General features: G+C 42.4%; 1 protein-coding gene across 4 annotated transcripts in view; it reads left to right on the top strand.

Moving 5' to 3' along the window:
• srgap1a (SLIT-ROBO Rho GTPase activating protein 1a) overlaps nt 1-21502 on the top strand; it is an 81593-nt gene that overhangs the window by 12440 nt on the left and 47651 nt on the right. For all 4 annotated transcript variants that reach the window (XM_088997177.1, XM_088997176.1, XM_088997175.1 and 1 more), the window contains exons 2-3: nt 12150-12345; nt 19820-19982. In XM_088997177.1, coding sequence (XP_088853303.1) covers nt 12150-12345; nt 19820-19982 — 359 coding nt within the window. The remainder of the gene's footprint in view (nt 1-12149; nt 12346-19819; nt 19983-21502) is intronic.

The raw sequence follows: 21502 nt of genomic DNA, 5'->3' as shown, positions 1-21502 counted from the left end.
TGCGATCCCTCTCGCACGTTCACGCGACGGCGCATGGCTCTGCGTGGACGTCGAACTGCCAGGCGCAGAATGGCACCCCGTACGGCCGTATGGGACCAGGTCTCGGCCGGACGCCGACCTGGGCGTGAACTGCCCGGCTCCGGGGGAACGAGACCAGTCCAGAGCCGCTCCGGGATCCAGCGGTGAGTGGGGTCTCGGACTGACGTTGACGCGGACGTTGCACGGCTCGTCGTGGATGAGACTCAATTCGTCATGCACGACGACAGCGTGGCTGGACGTGGGCGTGCAATGCCAGTCACCCAGTTTCACCCTGGACGGCCACCTGGAAGGAGGTCTCGGCCGGACGTTTACGTGGACGTTGCGGCTCGTCGAGTGACGCAATTCAAACTCGACGAGGCTTGCGCTAACGTGGACGTAGCATTGCCAGGCACAGGGTGGAAATGAGACGGGTCCGATGTACCTGCGGGATCCGATGGTAGGCCGATTCATTCTGTCACGGTTTGCGAGGTGGTGATGGCGGGTTCGGATCCCAAAAAGCAGGCAGGAGGGAGCAGGAGGTTGTTTGACAAATTGTATTCAAATAAAGTCAGCAGGAACAAAATGTAAAACATCAAAATGATCTGAATGGAAAAAATACAAAGTAGCAAAAGAAGACCAAAAGTAAAAGCTTGCCAAGGTTAAACAAACACGTACACGATGCATGCTGCAACCAAGCAGCAAACAAACAATGAATCGGCACCGGATGATCGTGCCAGGTGTCCTTTTAAGTGTTATTGATTATAACGACCAGCACCTGCGAGGCTGCCGGCAGGGCTGACGTCGCTACCCGCTGGTCGCCAATCTGATCGGGACGACCAGCACCTGTGCAGGTGCAGGCGGGGCCGACAGCGCCCCCCGTTGGTCGCCAACCAGATCATGACAACTTGCAAGATGAAATGTTGTCCAGCAGTATAAGCTAGTCTCCTAGTCATTTTTGTCTAAAGCTCAAATTAGTCAGAGCAAAGGTTACTGTAGTTAATGAAAACAAATTCAAAAAGTAAAACTAAAATTACACTCCAAATAACACCTAAGGATAATTTAGAGTGATCAATTAATCTACTAAGCATGTTTATGGAATGTGGGAAGAAATAAGAGCACAATACCCAGAGAAACCCACACAGGCACGGGAAGAACAGGCAAACTCCACACATTAAGCCAAAGGAATCAAACCCATGAGCTCTACACTGTGGGAGAGATGTCCCAACCAGCCATGCACTGTGTCGCACAGGGTTAATTCTGTAATTAAATAAACTAATACAAATCAGAGTCTCGATATGTACTCTTGTCAGTTTCATGGCTATCTATCTAAAGTAATGTGAAATTGTTTTGACAAAGGACCTTACTTTTTATTCTGGCTTCCTCAACAGCTCTCATTCATTAAATTATAAATACTGTTTAGTACTGTTGTAAAACACAAAATATATAAAGGCAGTTGGGTCTCCAACTATTAAGTGAGCACTATCTTAACACTGAAATATATGTTTATTGCGCATCTTAAAGTGAATGGATCACTCTGTGCCATGTAAACAGGTAGATGCTTGGACTTGTTGTATCGCCGACAATATACTCTCACCCTTTGTGTTTTATCTATCAAATGGAGAGGGTCATAACAAGAGTAAAAGACAGAATACATATCACACTCAGACAGGCAAAAAACTCCACGAATACATTAAATGTACTACCAATATCTTAACAAGCATATTTTTAGAGGTTAAATCACTTTGCTATGTTACGTCAGTATAATCAATGCCTCCTCTTGAGCTTTATTGTTCGGGTACAGTACCAGAGTAGCTGGCCGGCATCAGTTCATCATCACTATGTGAACTCTTGTAATTTGAAAATAAGTGAAAATATCTGTTCAGTGGCATTTTCAGCTTCACCATGTCCACTGCATACTTATCTTATGTATATATGCACATACTTATCTTATGCATATATGCATACTTATCTTATGCATACATATCTTTATAATCACACCATCTCAAGTGGAGGTCATGTGTTAGTGCAATATGCACAGGAACCTGGCTGGGTTCTCCCCATACATACAGGAACTGCTTTGGTCTCATGCAGTCACGGAAGGCTGGCCTCTGTCTCCTGGCTCTGAAGGAGATAGAAAAGAGAGAGGCCCGGTCTTGTAGTGTAGTGAGACAAAGAGCACTGAAAGCTGATCTGCCTGTTCTTTTCTGTCTTTCCCTCCTTGTGTCACTGTCTTTGTCCATCGCTCAGAACAACAAGCTTCCCTCAAGTCGATCATATTCTCGAGCTGTGGCTCTAAGCTAATGCGATAATCCTGAAGCATTCAGTGGATTTGTGTGGCGCTTTGGTCTTTGAGAATACCTGCCATTTTATGTTCACCTGTCCAGTCTTGTTGCTGGTGATCATGTTGCAACGATTACAAAGGTCAATAACATACCATGACAAACATTTCATCGTAGAAGGCACCACATCCCTTTTTTCTGAGAGTCACCTCTCAAGTTGGCTGCTGGTATTCCGAAAAAGGGAGATGATTGCCCGTTAAAGGTTCCCTGAGGCAAGGTGGAAGAGGATGACGGTATGCAACTCTGTCGCTTCCTCCACTGTGACATACTATAATTATGTGGAAGTTCAGCCTTGTTCTCTGATCTTCTATTTCTCTGTAGTAGTTTATGCCAGAGCTGATCATTGAGCTCTTTTTGGTCTCCGGTTCCCCCTGAGAAAAGAAGTCGTCATTGTGGGCATTCCCCAAGGCTTAGTTTTCGTCGCAGATACCGTTTGAAAAAAAAAAAACAATCATTGCTGGCCTTGCGTTAAAGCGCACTGGCTGAGCTGAGGGTCTGTACATGAGGCGGGGGTCACGCAATCTGAAACATGAGAAAAGGTAGGAGTGGGTTGTTTTATGTTAGTTGTTGCTTGGTCAAATCAATGCCTGGTTAGGGAAAGGTTATTCAAGTTTACTGAATTCATACTTGATTAAAAAATATTGGTGTCACTGTGGCATGGCTATCAATATGACATAAACCTGTATTCCCTTCCTCCTACTTTCTTCAGTGATTCTGAATTTGTGTCCATGACTCATAGCATCAAATGCACTGCAGCAGCCCATCACGACCAAGCCAGCCTCATTATTATGCCGCCTTGTTGCAGTTTTGGCTCTCCAGATGTTGCGTCAGACTCAGGTGAAAATTCACTCTCCCTTTTTCAAATAGATATTACAATTTGCTTGAATTTGCTACACTGGATAAGATATATTTATATTTAATACATTGCTCTTTAATTGATTAGAGTTAGATCAGTGTTTTTATAACCTTTGTCGAGGCACGTGTTTTGCAACACAAAAATATCACCAAAACTATTAGTAGAAATACAAGGATATTGACTCAATGTATTCAGTACAACTACAATGACTAATAATAATAAGATTACCAGTAATAATGCTCTGAACACAGTTAGTCTTCATTCTTTGCATGATGAATGTCTCTGCCCCCCTTAAGAATACACCACAGCATCATTCAAGCACAAAACATATTGGATTATATCGGTCTACATTTAAAATCTCTCTAATATTAGCACCCGTATTCATTTACATAATGTACTGAATGTGAGTAATTATTCTGAATGTATTGAAAAAAAATGTGTTTTTTTTGTTGCACTTTATAGAGTGCAATTTGTCCTTGACTTTATTTGGGTTCTCATTATTACTGCTGACACTCATCTTAACCCATAAAATATCAATTTTAAACTGTGAAAGTCAGGGAACCATTTAAAATTTAATTTGAAAAACATTGCTGCTAACCATGGGACTCTGCACCTGTTGTGACTCTCGCGGTGCCATCTTGAAGTCATAAGAACAAAAAAAAAAACCTAATGATATGACAACACAAAGACACAGAGTCATTCATTCTTAAGCATTTGCTGTACTCTCTTTATTACATGAAGCAGTTCTAGATGAAAGAGGGGAACAAAGCGTCCTTTTCACCAGGGGATCAGGGACGTCATGGTGGAATGTGCTACGTCTACTACACGCTAAATGTTGAAAGCAAACATGAAGCTGTAGCATCCATTGAAATAAAGAGATTGTCTCATATCTCCTGTCCCATGTAAATCCGCTTCAATTGCAAGCCACGGCAGTTCCACATACGCATAGGTACTCTGCGCTGACGCTCCTTTCTTCTCGTCGCGGGCTCCTCAAGCATCCATCCAGCCGCAGACTGTCCAACAGCACCGCCCTTTCCGTTGAACAAAGCAAGGCTGTGAAGATGCTGTCCATTACAGGCACAAAAAAGTGCAATTCTGATGTCCAGAGATGTCCATTACAGGCACAAAAAAGTGCAATGCCGATGTCCAGTGATGTCCATTACAGGCACAAAAAAGCGCAATGCCGATGTCTAGAGATGTCCAGCAATGACAGTTAAATGACACAGACATTACTCCCATTCAAAAACAGTACTGGCATATTTGTGCTGCCGAAAAGACACAACCGCTCAGCACACCTCCTTGTCACCTTGTCCTTGTCCAGTCACCTCCTTGATGAATGTCGTGGCCAAAAATGCTTCAAAACAATCTGTATCCGTTCCACAAGATGTACAACAACACAAAGTGACAGAAGAAAACACAAAAACAAGACAAAAACAACAAAAAAGCAAGGCTCATGAGAGCACTTGCTGACGGCAATAAACAGAAGGATCACAGTCGGGTGAAAATTATAATTGAAAAAAAAAACACTCAAAGACTTTATGTGTGCTCCTGTCATGTTGTGGACAAAAAGCCCACGGATGAACACGCAAATCCAACTTTGTGGTTGTGCAATGACAAATGTATAGTTTTGCCAGGTGTCATATAAAGATTGAGAGCAGTCGCATATGAACATTGGCAATGATTAAGCAACAACAAACTGTAAAATGTCTTTTTTCAGGAAAGTTCACATGCAACCTGCATTTGGTCTGTTGGTTAATTCTAAGCTAACCTAAAAATGTCACTATTTTATTGAATTGTTCAAATGTTGAGTCTTTACATCTTAAATTGAATTTAATATTGTTACTATTGTCAAATTCTGGCATGTGTGGCACACAATTAGATACCTGATTTTGCTTTAACCTTAATTCTTTATCCGGTCGTTTTCTTCTTATCTAGCACAGTTGAACACTTTACAGTAGAAACCAGTCAAGACTGTGGAACCATTCACAAAATAAAATTCCAACACGTTGACAGTTGATGCGGTGTTCCTCTGCGGGCATGGTTAAAACAGTATGAGGACAGGAATTGTTTTGGACAGAGAGACTTTTCCTGTGCCTGTGTGGTTCACAGGCCCCACGGTCTTGTGTATTCAATCTTCTGGCCATCATTATATATTCTAACTGGGACAATTCAATCTTGTGGTGGTTAATGTAAGCGGAAGTGCCAATGTGACTATTAAGGACAAAATAACCCACAGTTTTACTCAGAACTTAAAAAAAGATTAAATGAAAAAAAGACTATCTTTTTCTTTCTCATATTTTTGTTTTTCATTTCTTTTGAATATGTTCTATTCTTTCTGGAATGGCCCGCTATCCTTCAAGCATACTTGTCGTACATTGCCCTGCTTCTGGAATTATAGGCATGGTCTTGAATAGTAGGGTTTTTCCTACCAGAATCCTGTTGCTCCTCTGCTGGTTTAACCATATCAAAGGCCCAGAAACCACACATCCTGTAGGACGCTGTCTTTTGTGGCGAAGCAAAGTGAGGGGTGTAGCAAGCATTGCTCACTGTTGGGACTGAAAACATATGACGAAGGGATGCTGTTTGTCTTTGCTCCTAAGTGTGTATTGCTCAAATAGTGAACCAAGGGAGACTTTTTTGTTTTTTTTCTTACTGCGGATCCAACTTCAGACAGGATATGCATATGAATGTTTTAAGGTCATGATAATAAACAGATTTTTTTCTATGAAGTATTCATACACGTTTTATTCACTTCAAGATCACCTTCAGAAAATCACATCCCCGAAAGTACTTGTTGGAACATGAATTTGTTGAAAATAATTTAAAAACTCTGTCATTGATAACCACTTATGCAGCAGGTTTTAGAAGGTCTATTTGGAATGATCCATTTACAGCATTTTATAACCACAAGACGAATAGTCTTGTTGTCTTTTTATGTGGCTCACAAGATGAAAGGCCAAGGGGAAAAAACAACAATTTAAAAATAATGGCTTGTAATTGCGGGATCCCAAGTTTCATATATTGCATTTTCAGTAGAATCTCTTCTAAAATGAAACTGGCAAGGAAAGGAAGTTGTTGGTCCGAAAGGGGAGCCAGTAATTGGTTTCAATGTCTGTTGCTGGTAATTACAGTGCATTCTGGGAGAGAGCCCTCAAATAAAAAAACTTCTACTCTGAGCCACACTGCTCGTCTGTATGATTGATTATAATGCTCAGTGCTTTCTGAAATGAAACACCTCATCAATGTGATTTTTACTGAACACAAATTACATAGTTCCTCTATTTTGTAGACCATATTTGATCGTGATGCAGAATTAATTACAACTACCTTAACAGCCCAACTCAAACAAAAAATAATGCACAAGATTCCCTTGCGTTAGGACATCTGTGCATCTGCTATTTCAATCGCTGGAAATTTGTGTCAACTAGAATCAAATAGTGCTCTTGGTGCAACACACAACGATTCACCATTGCGTTATTCATGTGTTTTCCTTCTAATTTCAACACGGATCAACACGAAGTTTTCAGACCAAACAAAGTACCCAAAATGCATTGTGTGTCTCTTTCTCGGTCAGGGCCGTTCCAGACGTGACGTCATGTCAGGCATCGTCATCAACTCGAAAACAAGACTTCCTGAATATTCAGCGCGAGTCTTAAAACATAAAATATAGCTGTGTAGCGGTGGAATCTTTGTAAAATACGCTCAGTAGAAGACATTTGAAGTGATTTTACAAATTATGGACACAACGTCGGTTGTCGGTTTTCCTTTAATGTTTACTGCCTGAAATATTTCAAAAGGTTCATGGGGTCCGAATCCCATTGTAAGTCATTATTTCTGCTGTTTCCACTCAACGTTTCAACATCTGAATAAAGGACGCATTTCTCTCCTTATTCTCGTAAAATATTTGGAAGTGTTCATACACTTCCAAATATTTTACGAGAATAAGGAGAGAAATGCGGCCTTTATTCACAGCCTTGAACTTCCTGTATTATTTTTGCATGCAAAAATGTTAGCTGCATAAGTAAAATGCACAAGGACTTTTTCACATATTTTTTTTTATCATTTGCCCCACTCAAAGATGAAAATCCTCTGGATTTTTGTGCAATTTCGGATTTTTCAAATTTTAATGAGAGTTTCTCCTGAAAATTAAGGGGAAAAAATGCAAAAAAAAAAAACAATATTTGTTGACAACATTGAACGAACATACATTTGTTGTTTTGCTTGGAGCAATACTGCACGAGCAAAGCGCGGCTCTGCACTGGACAGTCCGCTCCTCTCTGCTGTGCGTACGTCAGTGCGAACACGCAAGTAGGTGCGCTAAATTAGACGACATGAGGTTTGAGGTTGGATGAACAAATTTTTCTGCGAGTTTCCCCTTTTCTACAAACTTTGCTTTTACGAGCGTAGCCACGTTGGCGCTCTGACATTCGTAACAGTAACACCGGACCCTATTTTGTATTATTTTTTCCACTGGAATTTTCATAAAAGTCGTTTCTGCTCACTGAAAATAACTACATCAATTGTGGTAAAATGCACAGAAACTAAAACAAGTTTTGTCCAGACCCAGTAGACGTGCAAGAAACGTTTCTGTCACTTTCTGACACTGTTTATTGCCCCGATCAACTTAATGATACCTTGTGACTTTTGTAGATGACACCATTGGAAGAAAATGCCGTCTGGTCATTGTAGCTTTTCTTATTACTTTTTCCATTGTGTGAATCTGACATGATTTGCTGATATTGGAATGTTGTGAAGTCCTGAAGCCATTTGCCAAGAGCAATTGCAGTCTGAGATTAATCGGTCAGGCTCTATCAGTGCTTAATGTCTAATGTGGTTACACTTGTATGGCACTTTTCCACCTGTAGGATACTCAAAGCGATTCAACACGGTCTCATTCATCTAGTGCAACATCAAGGGACAACTCAGGGTTCACTCTCTTGCTCAAGGACATTTTGACATGGTCCCAAGGGTTGAGCTGACAAGCTCTGGGTTGCGAGATGACCGCTCAATCATTGAGCCACGCTGCTCAAAATATGAGTAATGTTAATCTGCTATCTCTCCGCCATCATCATGATCTTGTTACAATGTTACAAGTCGATGCTACTCTAAGACCTCCATCCATCCATTTTCCGTACCGCTTATTCCTCATTAGGGTCGCGGGGGGTGCTGGAGCACACGCGGGGGGTGCTGGAGCACACGAAGACGAACAACAGTCACTCTCACACTCACACCTAGGGACAATTTGGAGTTGTCAATCTGCCTGCCATGCATGTTTTTGGAGTGTGGGAGGAAACCGGAGGACCCGGAGAAAACCCACGCGGGTCCAGGGAGAACATGCAAACCACACGCGAACCGGCGACCTCTGCACTGTGAAGCCGTTGTGCTAACCACTCAACTACCGGGCCGCCCACTCTAAGACCTAAATACTGATATTACATTCCTGGCAACTTAAATCAGATCTATGTTGCATTTTACGCACATTGTAATGGAACTCATTTAATTAAGTCATATTTCACTTATATGAATTGATTAACATTGGACAATTATCTCCGCAGATTTGGCAAAGGATGCACTTTTTGTAAAATAAATATGCAAGTGTGGATAAGCCACACTTGTTTTCCAGCTGCTATTTCAGGTACCGCCATAGAACAACACTACAAATGCAAACCATTTTTTAATGTGGGGCTACATGTCCCATATACAGTACAGTGAGACTTCAACTTACGAACTTAATTGGTTCCCAGACAGAGTGTGTAAGGCGAAAAGTGTGTATCTCAAAAAAAAATATCCCATAGGAAACCATTAAAATGGGAATAATCCGTTCCCGGGTTTCCATACTTTTCCACTAAATAAGCCTTAAAACTACACACAACCTACCTTATCCTATGTATAATAAATGTGCTATTGTATTGTAATGAAAGAAATACACTGCACTGTATAATAAAGTCACTTTATTTACATTTGTGATGGTCATTGATGGCTCTTAATTGACACCTGTTGCTTTCTGACTTGTAAGGTCTTACGAAACTGAGGCATCACATTATCATTCATCATGTTGATGATTCTCATAGCCTTTTCTGGATGGAACTGTTCAATAAAAGCCTGCACATCAACTGTTAAATGGCCTGCTTCTGCTTGTCCTCTTGAAGGCCAATCAAATTCTCTGTTGATGACTTCATTATGGTAAGCAACAAGCTCCTCGATGTCATCTGCATTCACTTCGAGACTCGTAGGTGCTGGCAGAGATTTTATGACAACAAAAGGCGCATGTCCGATGATTCCACGGACGCGGAATAAAACGCGACAAAAGAAGGCGGGCGGGGCGAATAAAATGGCACACTCGCGTCTAACAATCACCTCGTGCAAAGCAAACTGTTGGATTTGCCAGCACAAGACATAGCGATGCACTTTCGTCGTAATCATTTTACTGATGAGGTGACAGTGACTCGTTGAAATGAAATGAAATTGAAGTGTCGCGAGCGGTGGCCACGCCCGAGCTGTCAACTCGCACGTGACAATTTAGCGTGACTATTGACACGCTGTTCCGGTGTGTGTGAAAACACTAGCTCTAATTGGCTTACCATGACACATGACTCAGCCAGGGGTGCGTTCAAGGGTAGCAACACAGAAACGTTGGCAAGTTTTTGTCCCTGCTCATTCAGTTGGGCAATGCTTTCCAAACAGCCTAGAGTCATAAGAAGTCGTGCGCTATTCTCGAACGTGAACGCACCCCAAGTCTTGGATGACAAATAAACAGAGCAGAGTAGATGTGTACGGCTGGTAGTTTCTTCAATTTATTCATAGTAACGCACCACATTTGAACTGAGGCTGAACACGAGCCTGTGGTGTTTATTTTCCGGTCCCATAATAGTAAAATGATGTGCAAAAAGCACCTCAGAGGCGATGGACGTGTGAATTCAGAGAGAGGGTGTGTGGAAAAGAGCGCCGGCTGGAGCGCTGTTCGGTCGTGTGCTTCCGCCGAAGATCACTCCGCCAGATCCGAAGGTCGAGTGCTTGATGGACCGGCCGTGGTGGGTGTATATTATGAAAATAGTGCTTATTATAAGGCTTAATTTTCATAAATTTGACGTTCGTATGATGAAAAGTTCGTATTATAAGGCGTTCGTAAGTTGAGGTCTCACTGTAGTTGTTGGTAGAGACAAATGAACGAAAGCCGTGATCTCGAGAAATCTCGAGTCTTTTTACGATGCATTCCCACATTCACCACAAGTAACAAATTAAATTTCGGCACATTCCAAAAAGGTAGAAAGAGAAAAATGCTGCGTCTGGAACACTAAGCGTTGGCAGACTTTTCCAAAGCCCTTTTTCTCTGGAGCTGAAGCTGGTGGAAAAGCACCCATATAGCTTACAAGGTGGTTTCTTTGACAGTAGGATTGGCACCAATGCTATTTTGATCATACAGTATTTGCACCAATGACCGTGACTGTGGGAGTTATGTGATTAGGCGAAATGTGGAATATTTGGATATCATCCAGTATAGAAACAAAGAGCCTATGATCCTCCCTGATCTCCACAGAGACCAAACGGTGCTATTTCATTGTCTGTGTTCACACTGTGTTTTTCGGGGCATACTCTAACTCCATCAATCAGCTGGATTTTTTGCTGACAGTTTTATGTCCCTTTTTATTCACTATTTTCTCTTGTCAACGGGACAGCCATGTCACATTATGAAACATCATCAAGATTTTGTGGATTATTTCTTGATGGATACTATTTGAAACACTGCGCGCTTGTTGGTATCATGCAGAGGAAACACTTTTGTCCACATTTTGTTCAGGTGCACTTTTTTTCTCAGCAGTCTTGTTTAATTAAAATGACTCGTACCAGACTCTCATGACCAACCCCAACCACGCTGTCCATACATGAATCCCTCAACACATTGTGTTGACGTTCCAGTCACATTTAAAACTACAAAGGATAAAATGGATGAATTGATTTACTTCAGAAGTGCAGATGCTCCGTCATTACAGTCTCCACATGCATTTTAGTTTACCGGTAGTTTCTCTGACTACAACATATCATGGCTCTTGATGCAAAACTGTGTGGTATTTGCAATTCTTAGTAGTGGTATGGGAGTGCACCATGTGCCTGTTGTTTCTGTGGAGCCAAACCTCTTCATAGACCCACACGTGTCCCGCAGAATATCTCAGGCAGAAAAGTGAGCTACAGTGTGTTGTGTCGCTCCATTTCGGTATTGGGTAATGGCTAGGAACACATCATGGGGTCACATAGGTCACTCTATTTATGCTGTACGACGAACAAGCACTCTGCCGGACTTCCTGTGTCGTAGTCTGGATGCATACTAGATGACAGATGACCAATGATTTTGTATAGCACACTACACGGGCTATACCACTTAAAAACAAGTCAAAATTAGTCATGACAGTGAAAGATTATCCGTGACCTGTCTGTCGGGTCAAAATCTGGCTACACTCACCAAGTATGACCTTGGCATTCGTTTTTACTGTTCCCTCCATCTGAGACTCATGAAGCGGGGAGTGCCGGAGCCCCCGTAGATCCCCCATTACTGATCGAGGAATAAAATCCCACTCGCATGTGACTCTGTCTTTGTCATGATCTGAAGCAGCCACTTGGAGGCCAATGCAGGCACAACAGAAGAAACAACACAATTTAACAGATTACAGCCTTGAGTCATGTTTCCTAAGATGTTGAACTAACTTTATACAGTATGATTCTGTTTTTGTTGCTTTGCATTATACAATATTTTATTCTTAAAAGACATATACATGTTTTTATTTAGGAGCAGGTGCTGTAATTGATTAATTCATATTCATTTCAGTGGTCCATGATGAATGAAAATATTTCTATTTGAGTTTAAAATCGCAAGGTTGAACTTTGACACTTGCCACGTTGCACTTATGTGCCAATTTTTGCATTTCTTTCTTCTTTATCAGAGATCCGGACCCAGTTAGTGGAGCAGCAGAAATGCATGGACCAACAGACAGACATGAGGGTCCAGCTGTTACAGGACCTTCAAGATTTCTTCAGGAAGAAGGCGGAGATTGAGATGGAATACTCCAGAAACCTTGAGAAACTGGCTGAACGCTTCATGGCCAAGACCCGAAGCACCAAGGACCACCAACAATACAAGTGAGTCTTCAATTTACGTGGTCCCATTGGCCACTGGTATAAAAAACGTGTGTCTGCATGTAGCACAGAGAGAAGAAATGATTTCATCCTGCAACATTCTGAAACATATTTCCCAGTTTTTATGTTGAAAATCATCAAACAAATGTACTGCAGTTCTAGATTGATAATTTCTTTCAAAACTGTTTAGCCATAGACTAACGTAAAACCACGTACTTTTGACTGCAGAATAAAACTCAAGAAGGTGCTAACTGGCGCAAGTGGTCTTCTTTTGGACTAGCTCCTCCCTCGCTCGACCCAGTTTGCAATGTTGATGCTCTCTGAAAAAGGCACACATTAGCATAATGTTTGAACTTGTAGAGGGAATACAAATAAATCATATACCTTTTCTGACAGCCTGTAAATAGTTTATGCCTGCTGTATAAAGTTCAATGGCTCAAGATGCTGTGTGCTACCAGTTTGTGGTCTAGTTGTATGGAACCCTGTGGTTTACACACATGGTGTCTGGTCACAGGTGCATGTTTCTTAAACAAATACAATACGTTTAAATAGCATTAAAAACCCTCTTGTGTGCTTTAAGGCCAAAGGTCTATATTTGTGTGTCCAGATAAACAGCACGAACACAGTAAAGCCTTTTTGTTTGCATTCTGTGGCGTGTTTTTGTTGGACGGTTCGTGCGTTCGTTTGTTCGTGCGGTGTGAAAAATGAGTTTTGACTGAAGCTGTAGCCTTGACTCCGTTTTCGTATGGCAGGTCAGCTTGGCACAGCAGCAAAATGTTAAAATAGCATCACAATGAGCAGCTAGATTTCTGGGTAAATAGTCTAGAGAAGCAACATTCTGTGGGGTGGAGACCATGCTGGGCTTGTCAGTGGAGCTGCAATTCTGAAAATTGAAATGACATACTATGACATGAAACTTCATCAACAACTATAAACTGTGTGCGTGTGTGTGTGTGTGTATATGTGTGTATGTGTGTGTATGTATATATATATATATATATATATATATATATATATATATATATATATATATATATATATATATATATATATATATATATATATATATATATATATATTTATATATATTTATATAGCGGCTGGATAGCTCAGTTTATCAGGCATCGGTTGGGCATATGACAAGGGTTCGAATCCCACTTGGAGCAGAGAAAAAAATGAGCACAAAAACATCATCCAGTGTGGGTCCTTGGGCAAGACCCTTCACACTAATGCCTACCTCATACAATGATGAGAGACAATAAATGGAATGACATGCCGGCTCAGACGTCACCCGGCCAAACAAGGTCTGCGTCAGGTGCACCTTGATGAAAAATGGGCTACTGGAACAAAGCGGAGATGGACGAGATGCGATAACATGGCTCTGTTGGAATGCTACTACTCAAGCAACCCTAGTCAGAGGGGTTACATGCGGAGAATGGGGGCTGAATGGTTACTTCGAAACCCACAGTCACGGTTGACCACGAAACTAGTAGCTCAGTGTTCCAATATCCACAAACGGCAATTGCTATCACAACTTGAGATTGATGAGGTACAACACAAATTCCGAGGTGAAGGGCCCCAGGCTGCCACATCAGAGAAAGCGGTTCAACCAGAGATTGGGAGGCAAGCCCCAATGAATGATGAGATTGGGAAGCCAGCCCCAATGAATGAAATGCTGAGCGAGGCAGCAACTGACCTGAGAGATAAGATCATGGCATGAATGAAAACTGTGCAACTAAGAAACCGATTACAACGGCTATGTGAAGTACCACCTGAAAGTCTCATGGAAACTGTGAAAGCAGCACTGAGAACAATCCCGACCGGAACGATCACGGAAACCAATGAGCTGATATACGCTTCAGCATCAGTGATCCTAGAGATGCTTGGCTACAAGAGCAACCATGAGAGCCACGAGATTCATTACCCACCATGGAAAAGACGGTTGGAAGCTAAGATCAAGGCGGCTCGGAAAGATGTGAGTCAATTGACGGCGACCCAGAGAGGTGTGAATAAAAGGCCAATACCCAAGAGGTACATGCAGATAAACATACCTGAAGCACTCGAAACTGCCAAACAAAGGCTCCAGGCCTTGTCCAGTCACCTAAAGAGGTACACGAAAGAGAATGAGGCCAGAAGAATAAACAGGCTGTTCGCAACACAACCTGCAAAAGTGTACGCTAAGTGGCAGGGTTCTAACAGCAGAGCAGACCCTCCAAGGCTGGAAACTGAAAGATACTGGAAAGGCATATGGGAGAAGGATGTCGCACATAACAGCAGTGCACAATGGCTGGTGACTCTGAAAGAGGAGCACAGCAACCTCCCTGAACAGAACCCAGTTACCATCACAGCAGCAGATATACAAGAAAGAGTCTCAGGTATGAAAAACTGGACCGCACCATGCCCGGATATGGTCCACACCTACTGGCTAAAGAAACTCACAGCTCTCCACGAGTGTCTAGCAGCACAAATGAACCAGTTGCTGATGGATGGGACTCACCCAGGATGGCTAACCAAAGGGCGAACAATCCTGATCATGAAGGATTCCTCAAAGGGTGCAGTTCCTTTCAACTATCGGCCAATAACCTGTCTCTCCACAACATGGAAGCTCATGTCAGGCATCATTGCGGCTAAGATAAGTGGACACGTGGATCAATACATGAGCAAAGCACAGAAAGGCAGTAGTAGAGATACTAGAGGTGCCAAACATCAGCTGCTGGTTGACAGAACAGTCGCACAAGACTGCAGGTCCCGACATACCAACCTGTGCACAGCCTGGATTGATTACAAGAAAGCATATGACTCGATGCCACACACATGGATCACTGAATGCTTGAACACTTGAAGCCAATGGCAAGCCACTAACGCAAGTGTCCATCAAATGTGGCATATACCAAGGTGGTGCACTCTCCCCACTGCTGTTCTGCATAGGACTGAACCCCTTCAGCCAGATAATCGCCAAGACAGGCAATGGATACCGCCTCAGAAATGGAGCTACGATCAGTCACCTCCTCTACATGGATGGCATAAAGCTGTATGCTAAGAGCGAAAGGGACAGAGACTCCCTGATCCACACAACCAGGATCTACAGCAGTGATATCGTAATGTCAATCGGACTGGAGAAATGTAGTCGGATGGTGACTAAGAGGGGCAAGGTAGTCCACACTGAAGGGGTCTCACTCCCTGAAGGAACAATAGCAGACATTGAAAACAGCTACAAGTACCTTGGTATACCACAGGCCAATGGCAACCTCGAACTAGCAACAAGGAAAGCGGCTACGACCAAATACCTCCAGCGGGTGAGGCAAGTCCTCAGAAGCCAGCGCAATGGCAAGAACAAGACCCGGGCAATAAACAGCTATGCCCTGCCAGTGATCAGATACCCTGCAGTAATAATAAGGTGGCCAAAGGAAGAGATTCAGACCACGGATGTTAAGACCCGAAAACTCCTCACCATGCACGGAGGGTTCCATCCCAAGTCCAGCACCCTGAGACTGTACACAAGCCGTAAGGAAGGAGGCACAATCATGGGAGGAAAAGCCCCTACACGGGATGTACCACCGAACCATAGCAGAAGTGGCTGATCTCAAGAAGTCCTATCAGTGGCTAGAGAGGGCTGGCCTAAAGGACAGCACAGAGGCACTCATCCTGGCTGCTCAAGAGCAGGCCCTGAACACCAGAGCCATCGAGGCAGGGATATACCACGCCAGACAAGACCCAAGGTGTAGGTTGTGCAAAGAGGCACCTGAGACTATACAACACATAACTGCAGGGTGTAAGATGCTGGCAGGGAAAGCCTACATGGAGCGCCATAACCAGGTGGCTGGCATAGTCTACCGAAACATCTGTGCAGAGTATGGACTGGAAACCCCAAGGTCAAAATGGGAAACACCTCCCAAGGTAGTAGAGAATGACCGAACAAAGATCCTGTGGGACTTCCAGATACAGACTGACAAGATGGTAATGGCCAACCAACCAGATATCGTGGTCATAGATAAAGGGGAAAGGAATCCACGTTGTCGTGGATGTAGTGGTCCCGAGTGATGGAAACATCAGAAAGAAGGAACATGGGAAAATCGAGAAATACCAAGGGCGCAGAGAGGAGCTGGAGAGGGCCTGGAAGGTAAAGGTGACAGTCGTGCCTGTGGTGGTCGGAGCACTCAGGGAAGTGACCCCCAAACTCGACGAGTGGTTGCAACAGATCCCGGGAACAACATCGGATATCTCGGTCCAGGAAAGCGCAGTGCTGGGAACAGCACACGGATAATGCGCAGAACCCTCAAGCTTCCTGGCCTCGGGTAGAGGACCCGAGCTAAAATCAGAATCAGAATCAGAATCATCTTTATTGCCAAGTATGTAGAACACACAAGGAATTTGTTTCCGGTAGAACACGCTGCACTAGTATCGTACGCAAAAAAAAAAAAAAGCTAAGTGGCACTATACAGTTCCATTTTGGCTACTGTTGAAAGAGTTCAAAGAGTTAATGGCTTGGGGGAAGAAGCTGTTTAAATGTCTGCTGGATTTGGTGCGCATGGATCGGTAGCGCCTGCCTGAGGGGAGTAGCTGGAAAAGGTGGTGGGCAGGGTGCGGAGGGTCCAGTAGGATTTTCCGCGCCCTAGTTTGGATTCTTGCAGTGTGCAAGTCCTCGAGAGTGGGTAGGGCGGTGCCAATGATTTTTTCCGCTGTTCCTAACTGTCCGTTGAAGTCGGATTTTGTCCATTTTTGTGGCGGCCCCGAACCAAACGGTGATGGAAGAACACAGGATGGGGGACAGACACCACCCATGAGGGGTGAGACGAGGATTTTATATATATATATATATATATATATATATATATATATATATATATATATATATATATATATATATATATATATATATATATATATAAATATGGCCATTTTCACTGCTTCCATGCCTATGTGGATATATATATATATATATATATATATATATATATATATATATATATATATATATATATATATATATATATATATATATATAAATATGGCCATTTTCACTGCTTCCATGCCTATGTGGGCAGAATATTTTTTTCTAATTGCATCAAATGTCCTTTTGGGCCGCCCTCTGCCTGTCTGTCTGTCTGCCTGACTGTTTCGTCTGTCTGCCTGTCTGTTTCTCTGAAAGTCTGCCTGCCTGTCTGTCTGAAAGTCTGACTGCCTGTCTCTGTCTGAAAGTCTGTCTGTCTATCTGACTGACTGACCTAATTTCTGCCCAAGTCAGAGGAAACGGTGACATAGTGAGATTTTCCTGCTATTATGTCGAGTAAGCAACTTCAAATTTTGTCACTGGCTCGAAACCCATATCTTAAATAATGTATAAAACATATCAAATACTTCAAAATGGAGGGAGACTCGGCAACTCTGCTCTTCAAGACACTCTTTTTGACGATCTTGTGATTTACTTGGTCCCCTTTCTTGTCTACGACCAAATGGACATTGTACAGTGGAACATGCAAGAGCAAATACGAATTAATAAAGGCGCAGGCACACACACACGTGCTGTCTTCCCTGTAGAGTAGATGTTTTGCTCTCGACTGACTCATAATGTCGTCAGAATGTATTGTAATTGCTTTTTGGTTGTGTGTGATGCAGGGTATTTTATTTTTTTCACTTTTTGACGGCTTCACTTCTTTAATTCTGCTCGACTCTTCTTTTAATATGATATTTGGGTATGCAGCACCAATTAATCATTCTTCCTTCTTTTTTAAAAGCTGGAATTTGCTTCCTGTTTGGGCAATTTTTTTAATGATCATTTCAGCAGTTTTTCTGTTATGGTATTTATGTGCAAGAATGCTTTTTTTCCCCTGGGGCAGAAGGTGGCATTGTAAAAGATTTAAGTCAAGGTTACTGCCCAATTTCTGTTTTGTCTCTGTTGTGTTGACAAGTGTTGCGTGTCTGTGTAAACTGCCCACGTGTGGTAAGAGCAGGGGCAATTCTCCATATGGGTCCTGCAAGACTTGACCTCTCATCTATCGGTAAAAAACTCACTCAAACATACACACGTCATGGATTGATAATGATAGTCTGCTGTCACAGATTAAAGTAGAGGAAGTGCGTCTGCAGGTCAGAACATGCAGGGCGGCAATTCACTCTGGCCTGGACAATATCCTACCACTTAGTATGGAAAGGCAGCACAGGAAGTCGCAAAGCACTTTTCCTGTCAGGTTACTTTCATTTCTATGTGCTGTGATTTATTATCCATGACTCTTGTGACAGACTTTGTTAGAGGGATTAACTTTCTTTTTGAAATGTAGAACTCTCATGTTTTTTTCCACATTCACACCATAAAGAGTATTTAAAGCTTGTTTAATTTATAGAACGGCATAAGCGGCATATGGCTTTCCCATAACTTTCTCAAGCTCAACAGTGAAAAAACTGAACTTCTTCTTGTCGGTACCAAATCCACCCTCCACAAAACTAACAGTTTCTCCCTCACCATTGACAGTTCTACCGTGTCCCCCTCCCCTCAGGTCAAGAGTCTGGGTGTCATCCTCGATAGCTCACTTTCCTTTCACTCCCATATTAATAACATTACTCGGTCTGCTTATTTCCACCTCCGTAATATTAACCGTCTCCGTCCCTCGCTCACCCCTCACTCCGCTGCTATCCTTATCCACAGTCTTGTCACCTCCCGCATCGATTATTGCAACGCACTTCTCTTCGGTGTCAATCAGAAATCTCTCCATAAACTCCAACTCGTCCAAAATTCTTCAGCCCGGATCATCACTAAAACCCCCTCCTTTCACCACATCACCTCTGTACTCCAGCAACTCCACTGGCTACCGGTTAAACATCGTATCAAATTCAAAATACTTCTGTTTACTTTCAAAGCCATCCATAACCTTGCTCCTCCCTATCTTTCTGACCTGCTTCAAATCTCTGTTCCCTCTCGGTCCCTCAGATCCTCATCCTCCCTTCACCTCTATGTGCCCTCTGCCCGTCTCACCACGATGGGATGCAGAGCTTTCAGCCGCTCTGCTCCCAAACTCTGGAATTCACTCCCACCCAACATCCGTAATATTGACTCCCTCCCTATTTTCAAGGCTCATCTCAAAACCCATTTGTTTAAAATTGCTTTCAATGTCTAATTCTCTCTGCTATTTTATTATTTATCATTTTACTTATGGTTTTATTGTTATGTGCTGTGTTCTATTGTTTTTATTGTAAAGTGTCCTTGGGTGTTTTGAAAGGCGCTTGAAATAAAATGTATTATTATTATTATTATAAGCAGTGCCCGAAAAATGTCACGGGCACTTGTGTTCCATGCTAATCAGTGTTATCCTTGTAATATATGCAGGGCTTTTAGTGGCAGAAATGATGGTATCTAGGACATTAAACACCAAGGGAGGCCAATGACGCACGTCTTACAGGGCCTAATGTTGTTGGTGATACTCATGGATAAACAACTACCTGAACTCTCTGTCTTCTGATTCAAAATGCCATTTTCCCCCAGAAAAGACCAGAATCTGCTGTCCCCTGTCAACTGTTGGTACCTGCTCCTTAACCAGGTGAGGAGGGAAAGTAAGGACCACGCCACTCTCAGCGACATCTACCTGAACAATGTCATCATGAGGTTTATGCAGATTAGTGAGGACTCCACACGTCTACTTAAGAAGGTGAGGTCTTTTAAGTGCACTTTTTACCTCTTACATTTAGCGGTACCGTCCATAAAATGAAAAATAAACCACTTAAAAATACATTCATAAATAGATAAGATTACATATATTAAGAAGAATAACTGACATACCCTCATATTGGGAGTTGATGCATGGGTTTTATTGAGCGTTTAAACGTCCTTCTTACTGTTTGGAAGAAAATGATACAATGTGAGAATGCAGTCTTGAACTGCCTAATTTCAAACCACTCAGTCTTTACCTCACTGCATCAAGACCACAGATTCATGACCAAAACCCGGTCCTGGCCCACCACAAAGATGACAACTCCCTACTGGATTACGAGTTCCTTTAGCGTTGGAGTCACATGAGCTGCCGCAGACCCAAATTACAAAGTGGTTTTGTCTGCTGTTGTGTCAGTTTAGCCTGTGTGACTATTTCTATCTCGTCTGTCTGTATTTCATTCCGTCTTTATTTCCGGCTCTAACCATAAACATTTAGCCGCCTTGTAGAGGTAAGGATCTTTTATTCATTTACACAGGAGATGAACAGGAACTTGTGTTTTTCATTTGCTTTGGTGATTTAAGTGTCACTGATCTTTAGTGACCTGGTGCGATGCAGTCACTTTTACTGCTGTTGCCCGTCCAATCTCTCCACCTATTTTATTATACAACAAGCATATTGTGTACAGGCCCGGACAGATGTTTTTAAAGATTTTTAAAGGATCTTCTTCACAGCGGGTGTAGTAATAGAGTAAATGACAGAACATTCCATGATAATTTCCTCCAGGCATTTTGGAGAGATTGATGGTTCATTGTTTAAGGAAGAATCGATCAGGGTTGAAGTTCAAATACTGAATTTATTTTTGCCCTGGCATCTGAAATGCCACTAGCCGCTGTCACTCTCTGTCTGGTTCTGCATCCTCACCAGACAAACACAAATCTGGCAGTCCACAATTTTGTTTTTCACTTTTGTGGATTAGGTCTAAATTCGACTAAGTGACACTCTAGTGCTGCATGGTCACTATGGCATTGTTGTTATACCTTTACATCAGATCTTTGCATAATATTTTTGTATTTGAATTTGACAGTGAATTCCAGTGACATTGTGAGGGGAAAAATGGCATTGTGTCTGGGTAATGTGAGACTGAAGACACTGCTCAGCCTCTAATTAAAACTTTGCCAAGCGTTTGATCTCAGAAGAGCTTCAATAATGAGCACCAAACAACAGAAAATATATCAACCTTATATGGACACCATCAACGGTTTTTAAGACATGGGTGTTGTTTTGTCAACCTTTTATCAAAGACACGTTTTCATTACCATGTGTGTTGAGATGCCATTCTGTTGGATAGAAGCGATGGAAGTTGCGAGAATCGTTATCGTGTCCTCATCCTAATCCTGCCAAATTTGTTTTGTGGCTCTTGTTGTATCTCTTTTTCATTTATCAACACTACATTTGTCAATGAACTGAAAGCTATTAAAGACCAGTTTTGTGATTGCAGAATTGATATGTGTGGTTTT

The sequence above is a fragment of the Hippocampus bargibanti genome, linkage group LG05 (genome assembly GCF_051943395.1).
Source record: "Hippocampus bargibanti isolate YZ-2025 linkage group LG05, ASM5194339v1, whole genome shotgun sequence".
In the NCBI taxonomy this organism is placed as follows: domain Eukaryota; kingdom Metazoa; phylum Chordata; class Actinopteri; order Syngnathiformes; family Syngnathidae; genus Hippocampus; species Hippocampus bargibanti.
Note: the sequence above shows the minus strand (reverse complement) of the source record. Positions and strands in the feature narration are given on the sequence as shown.